Genomic DNA, 7,500 nt, shown 5'->3' on the forward strand with positions numbered 1-7,500 from the left:
AACAGAGTTTAGACAAATTCATGCAGTGTGTTACTGTCCTAAGAGACAGAGAAAGACATCGGAGATTGGCCTCCCATAAATGATAGGAAGAGTCATGTGATGAATGCATGAACTAATGATGTCTTTTGGGCTGACGATATTTTTGATGAATTCTAAGAGCCAAGTAAGATTTCTGTTTTCGTCAAATTCAAACTGAGATAATTGGAGTTTATCCAGGTGTTTACCTAACTGATGCATGACTGTAGAGATGCTAGGTTGGCTAGCAGTATATATCTGAATATCTTCAGATGCAATGGGACTGAAATGCATGGCAGTGAATCATTTGTCCGAGGAGCATAATTTAATTAAGAAAAGCCAATGGCCCTAGAACTGAGCCCTGAGGAACACCCTGTTTGGGCAAAACAGTGGTAGATTTATAGTTATGCATAGTGATGTAGTATTGTCTGTCTGTCAAATAGGAGGAAAACCAGGATAACACAGCTCCTGAGATGCAAATGAGTAATAACTTAGGACAGACAGTATTAAAAGCTGAGATCGAGAAATAAGAGTAAGGAAAGATTGCCAGAGTCACCAGAAAGTAGGAGGTCATTAATAATCCTTAATAAAGCAGTTAGTGAGTGTGTGGAAGAGTGTGTGTGATATTTACTGCTTCTATTTCTTTGGCAGGAGGGAACATCCAAATTTGCAACTCTGGAGATCAATCCTAAGCGAGCGCAGAGACGACAGCAGCCTCAGAGAGATCTGGTGAGATATTCAGAAGAGTGATGGATGATGAGCCACACAAACAGCATCATACTACAGGAACTACAGACACACCAGCAGGAGATTCATATCTGTCCATCTGTTTATACACTGTATTGCCAAAGGTACTGGGAGCCCCCCCACTTTAAAACAGAAAAGGCACTTCCAAAACTCTGGCAACAACAAAGATGGAAACATAATGTATTTAAAAGAGTTATTTCCATCTCTGTTGCAACAGTTCTGGAAGTGTGTAAAAGGACTGTATGCATATGTACAAGTCATCCGTGTTTGGTGAGTTTTTGGCTTGATTTCTGCATTTAAAGTCACAGCAGACCAGTAAAGTTCTTCCACACAAGTCATGTTAGGATAGAAACGAGTCCTGTCCAGACTGTTGCTATAAAACTAGAAGCACACAATTCCCTAGAACATCATTATATGCTCAAACATTAAGATGTGTACTCAATGAAACTACTAAAGTAGTCAAACCTGTTCATCAGAAGGGGTGCCAATACTTTTGGCAATATAGTGTGTATAAATGGTTCCCCTATCTGTCGTCTGATGTGGTGTTTAATTCTGCTGAAGTGACAGAACGATGGTTTTTGTTTCAGACTGTGATGCAGGGGACGATTCCTTACCTGGGAACCTTCCTGACGGATCTGGTCATGATGGACACAGCCATGAAGGACTATCTGGACGTGAGTCTCTCTTAACAGACACGCTCGTCACATCAAGCACATGGGACACTTTCCTCCTTTCTATCCACTGTGTTTATAAAATCATTTTTCGTCCTGTTGTACAGTTCAGTTCAGCTGATGAGACATTGAGCAATGACTACTGAATGTGTTTCAGCTTCAGAAATGAGTAATAACAGGTTCTCTCTCTGCATCACAGGGAGGCCTGATCAACTTTGAGAAGAGAAGGAAGGTACGTCTGAACAGAAGGAACAGATCCTGACGATGATGGGGACGCACTGATCTCGTGTTAAATTCTGTCATTATTTAATCACCATCATGTCATTCTGGAGCACGCTTCCTAGAATTTCACTGACCAAGGCACATGTGCTGCGGTGATGTGACAATAAAGTGACTTGACTTGACATCTAAAACCTGTAAGACCTTCGTTCATCTTCAGAACACAAATCAAGATATTTTTGATTAATTGCAAGAGCTCTCTGACACTCCCATTAGAAAAGTGTTTTGTCATCAACAAAGAGAACATGCATAAAATACTTCACGAAAACTGCTGTCTACAGCCCGTTTCCATCCAGCTGGCCTTATACTGATGATGATCTTCTTTTTATGTACTTTAATTTCTTCATTTTGATTATTTTATTTCTCCTAACCAACAACCGATGGTCATTAAGCCATTATTAATCCACAAGATTATCTTAAATTACAATGAAATTAATTTTAAATAGATATGTGGCTGTGACCCAATAAGAATACCTACATTTGTTTTTCTTGGATTAATTTTATACACACAAAAAGCAGCATAAACAACATCACATCACGCTCCTGCAGCGCTTCTGTGAATAGAGAAAAACATGAAGCTGTAGGCTGTATAAAAGAAATAAATAGGCCTACATGCTAAATATATTTTCCTAAATAATAAATTAACAAAACAAAAGAAAAAAAAACGTGTGCAACAAGCATCCTAAATGTAGATTTGGTCTCATTTCTGTGATGTGTGACTCTATAGAGCCATATTAGAGAGTATCACATACGTAAACAACATATGCAACGTATTTACACAGATACACTGTTTACATTTAGATGCAGAACAGTGCGAGCAGCGTATCCACGGTCATACATTACATCTGTTGTTTACGTATGTGATTACCTCTAATATGGCGCTTATAGTAGTAAAAAAAAAATTTGTCTTCTTTTTACACAAAAAGTATGTTTGTAGCTTCATAAAATAACATTTGAACCGCTGATGACACATGGATTATTTCAACAGTGTCTTGATCATGTTAGGATCCTTGCTGTCTGTGTGAGGGTCAGAGAGCTCTTGGATTTCATCAGAAATATCTTCATTTGTGTTCTGAAGATGAACGATCGCCTGACAGGTTCCAAACATTTTGGGTGAATTACCTCTTTAATGATCTGTGTCTCTCTGTAGGAGTTTGAGGTCATCGCTCAGATTAAACTGTTACAGCTGGCGTGTAACAATTACAATTTCAAGCGTGTGGCAGGATTCAGTGTGTGGCTCTCCGGCGTGGAGAAGCTCTCGGAGGCTGAGAGGTGAGACATCACACACACACACACACACACACACACACGCACACACACACACATACACACACACACACACACACGCACACACACACTCCTGAATGAATGCTGTTCTGGTTTCCTGCAGCTACAGTCAGTCGTGTGAGATCGAGCCGCTCTCTGAATCCGCCTCCAACACGCTGAGAGCCAAGAAGAGCTCAGGGATCATGAAGAGATGGAGCGAGTGAGTGCTGACCATCACATCCACACTAGCTTCAGTCGTCATCAGTTCTGCTGTCTGACACAGATCCTGATTTAGGCCGAATGTAAGGTAGCATCGCATGTATCTTCCATAGAGGGAAGGCAATCCCAGAATGCATTGGAACAAGCTCAGTGAGAAATAGATGTTGGAAATATTCCTTCATAAGATAACCACTCAGGCAATCTCTTGATTATTCTGACGATTAATCGAGTAATTATATATATTTTTGTGGTAATAAAAACATATACACATATATAGTTCAAATAAAGTAGCATAAATAAAGCAAGTAATCATGGTTTTATTGAACAAAACTTAATACATAATTTATTATAAACAATAGAGTTAACGTAATTCAAATGTCCACTTAATCTTTAATATTTCAGCGACTGTGATTTATTGTATATGTGGACATCAATGTGTAAACTCAGAGCGAAGGTTAAAACTTTTATTTTGAAATTGCAATTAACAGTCAATGTTAGTAAAAGAATATATATATATATATAGATGTATCCTTATGTTTTTAGGTAGATTTATAAATTATTTAAATTAAATGTATGCATTTAGGAGACGCTTTTATCCAAAGCTACTTACGTTGCATTCAAGCGAACACTTTTCTCCTAACATATGTTTTCTGGGATTCGAACCCCAACCTAACGCAATGCTTTACCACTTGAGCTACAGGAACACTAAGATTTACCAAGCACCTTCAACGTTTCTCACTTTTCTCCTCCATGTAATGCGCCACTTCCGGTATTTAGCCAGTTACTTGATACGAGTAAAACGCAGTCGAGAATGTATTGAAATGTGTTCCTCGAGCAGACTGCAGTGATGATGCCAGCTCTAGTGTGTGTATGTGTGTGTGTGTGTGTGTGTGTCAGTCGGCAGCCCGTGGGTTCAGGAGAAGCCGGATGCAGTGGATCTGGAAGCTCTCACTCCAAGTCTTTCGATCAGCTGCGCTTCCCTCCGGGTCTGAGCGGCTCGACGGGCGACGGAGGCGACTCTCTCAGCGTGACGTCTGCAGGCTCCAGCAGCTCTGATGTAGAGGAGGTCAACATCAGCTTCATCTCTGATTCACCCGACGCTCTGGAGAGGAAGGTGAGCGTCTCTCCAGAGGACCGGCTTATTTCCTTCAGGCGCTCTGTTGTTTTACATACCTCGATGCCAGACAACAGCAAAATGCATTGCCCAGACAGAAGGGTTTTAAACTTTGAGGGTTATTTTGGAAATGAGATGTCAAGTGGTTACAGGAGAAGCATCTGAGATGTATGTTAATGCAGGTGAAAGCAGTACTGAAGATATCGATGGGCGTTTTCACACCTGACCAGTGTTTGTTTAGGAGCCTAGGGTTATTTCTGCCTTAGTTTGGTTTGTTTAGACATATATGAACACAGCCACGATGCTTGGATCCACACCAACACAGTCTGTTGAGATCTGAATCAGGTGAGTCTTAACACAGATCCCATCTTTTGACCACTAAACACAACTGGTATCCGAAATCTGGGTTTATGTTCATTCCTGCCCCTCAGTGATTTCTTTAGCCCCGCAGGTTCTGAATGGCCTTGCTATTATAATTATTCATATAATTTACGTCAAGTAGACATTATAACAGCTGTCACAAAATCTGACTGAACAGATGAAGACCAGAAAATATCGGTAATTTGTTTTTTTATCTACAGATGGTTAGATGAAGAATTAGAGATAAAGAAGAAATATAGAGATAGAGATTAGAAATAAAGAAGTGCTGTTAGATTGTATTTATTTGAAAGAATTTGAATGAATTAAGGAGAGACAGAGAGTAGTAGCCTAATTCTGAAGTTATTACCTCATTGCTGAGAAATATAAAAGGTTTTAGTGGCGAAGCTGTTCTATTTCTAAAGAGGCAGGGGTTGAACACCAGCTCCTGAATATTGTGCAGATATTTCCACACAAGCACATTTACAGTTCAGCACGCTGGTATTAAACACATCACCCTCTCTTTAGGAGTTTGGATATTGGATATGTGTGTTTAGACATGACTGGGTTGGATGTCCAGATATTAGATATGTATCCGATTAAAAACCAAATTTGGAAGTGGCCCAGATCGGATGCAAAAAAATCGGATCTTGTGCAGATTTTTGTTTTTTCACATGTGCATCAAGTTCCTATCGGTATCAGATGTGAGCAACAAATCAGATTTTTTTTTTGTCAGTGTAAACGCAGCTTTAGCCGGATTTAAAGCTAACTCAGGACTGTATCACAGTTCATAATGGGAGATGTGTTGTGTAAAAGCAGCAGTGTTGATTCTGTGACTGAGCACATTAGATATTGCACGTCTTCATCCTCAAAGTGCTCTTATCCAAAACAGGTGTATTACAAGAATGCATCATTTTAGTATGCTTTGAAATGTTGCTTGTAAAAGCAAAGTAAACCAAGAAGAAGGTCCAACAGTTCACATCCCTGTTTTGGACAAAAGCAGTTGATCTTCAGGTGTGAAACGTCCTCCGGTGTGTAATGTGCTCTCTCTCCGGAGCTCAGCTGTGTCTGTCAGTGACTGTAGCTCTACTTCCTTCCTGTAGACCTCCACGCCCTTCGTAAAACATTCCAATTCTACCTTAGGGAAGTGCGGCCCTACGGCAGACCTGATTCCCACGGTACTACCTCTCTCACCTCATCCGTCTCTGACCGTCCATGTCTGGAAAACACTCATTTCTCTCTTCCATTCTGGAGTTCATCCTCACTGGTGTTTCTGCTGTGTGTGTGTGTGTGTGTGTTAGTCACGGTTAGCTGGTTGCAGATCACTCTCGTCATCTTTCTCGAGTGTGCAAGGGATCCCGACTTAACAAACAAACTCTTAAATTGACAGCTAAATGATGTTATACAGTTATAAAATGACAGAATTGCTCAGTTATTCTTTGTAAAGACGTGTGCCAGTGTTTCCGTTCAATCGCAGCACTAGAAATCATTCCCAACAATAGATTGATTTAAAGTGAAGTAATGCACTGTATTTCATGCTTTATCGGATTTGTGCGATAAAGGCTTAAAATGTAAATATTGGAAAAAAATCATGCCGATATAACTTGCCGATAAAATGCTCATTCTTGAAGCAAAGGTTTGCCTGAATTATGATTAGATTCACTGTTTAAATCACGTTTTATTTACTTAAGGGGTGCTGTAGGACACTTATAATATCAAATCATGAATCTGTTTTGATTTAAAGGTAAGAAACTATAGCTTACATGAATATAAATCACAAACATGACACTGTCAGGGTTCGAGATGGAGACGACGGAGAATATCACCATGAACAGTCTTTATTAATTTACCAGGAGTTTGTTTATACTTTCCACACAGGAGAGACCTGGCGTTGTTTTGAATTAAATAGAAATATATATCGTATCGGCATCGGCTTTTGTTCAAAATGATTAGAATAATATCGGCATATCGGATATCGGCAAAATCTAATATTGTGCATTCGTAGTTATTTTAACTTGGTTGTGAATTAGAGACTTATTTGTGAAATTGTTTGACTGATTCATCACAAAAAACCTGGTAAGAGTCACTTGTTGATGATTCAGTGCTGTGTTCATGCAGAGAGAGCAGTGCAACAGAATGAAACCCTGATACACGCTCTACACGTCACTAACTCCTGATCAGATGAAGAGCTGTCACTGGGGCTGGAGATCATTTGATCAGTTCGGATTCCAGTTCTGCTTATCAATTCTGATTCTTATTGATTCCCAGTTCTGATAACAATGTGGTTAGAAAAAAATGAAGTCAAATATTTAGAGATCAAACATATGTATTTTGTGTTAATATTTGCAGAACATTTCATTTCTGCTGAATACCATTAAGAGCTGTTTGTGACGTGTTATATAGAGCTCTGGATAAAATAAGAATTTTTATTTTAAGTTTCTAGTTCTCTCACAGTTCTGAAGAAAAAATATTAGACATCTAAACAAAATCTGATGGAGTTTATGAATGGAATGATTCAATTCACTCAAAATATAGTTTAATTCCTGGATGAATCAGTGTTTTTGAACGAATCTGTTGAATTAATCATTCAAAGACAAATAACATTCTAACAAGATGCACACAACTGGAAATTATGTGTGGAATAGAAATTTTACAACAAGTAACAGATTTCTGACCTTAAGTGTTCGATTCTGGAACTGGAATTGATTTTTGATCTCCAACCCTAGCTGTGACCTGTTGCCAGATTTTAAGAGTCTTGCAAATGTGTCCATTGTATTCAGTCGGGACGTCTGCTGTGTGTGTGTGTGTGTCTCTGTGTGTGTGTGTCTGAGG

The 7,500-nt window shown here is 39.2% G+C and overlaps 1 protein-coding gene across 3 annotated transcripts in view; it reads left to right on the forward strand.

The window, feature by feature from the left end:
- The window catches only part of LOC127986295 (ral guanine nucleotide dissociation stimulator), a 24,692-nt gene that overhangs the window by 13,664 nt on the left and 3,528 nt on the right, over window positions 1–7,500 (forward strand). For 2 of the 3 annotated variants that reach the window (XM_052588572.1, XM_052588570.1), the window contains exons 8-14: window positions 667–744; window positions 1,350–1,436; window positions 1,633–1,665; window positions 2,863–2,984; window positions 3,103–3,198; window positions 4,095–4,311; window positions 5,772–5,846. In XM_052588572.1, the coding sequence (XP_052444532.1) occupies window positions 667–744; window positions 1,350–1,436; window positions 1,633–1,665; window positions 2,863–2,984; window positions 3,103–3,198; window positions 4,095–4,311; window positions 5,772–5,846 (708 nt within the window). The remainder of the gene's footprint in view (window positions 1–666; window positions 745–1,349; window positions 1,437–1,632; window positions 1,666–2,862; window positions 2,985–3,102; window positions 3,199–4,094; window positions 4,312–5,771; window positions 5,847–7,500) is intronic. The other variant, XM_052588571.1, reaches the window with a different exon arrangement.

Source organism: Carassius gibelio, chromosome B21 (genome assembly GCF_023724105.1).
Source record: "Carassius gibelio isolate Cgi1373 ecotype wild population from Czech Republic chromosome B21, carGib1.2-hapl.c, whole genome shotgun sequence".
Taxonomy (NCBI): Eukaryota; Metazoa; Chordata; class Actinopteri; order Cypriniformes; family Cyprinidae; genus Carassius; species Carassius gibelio.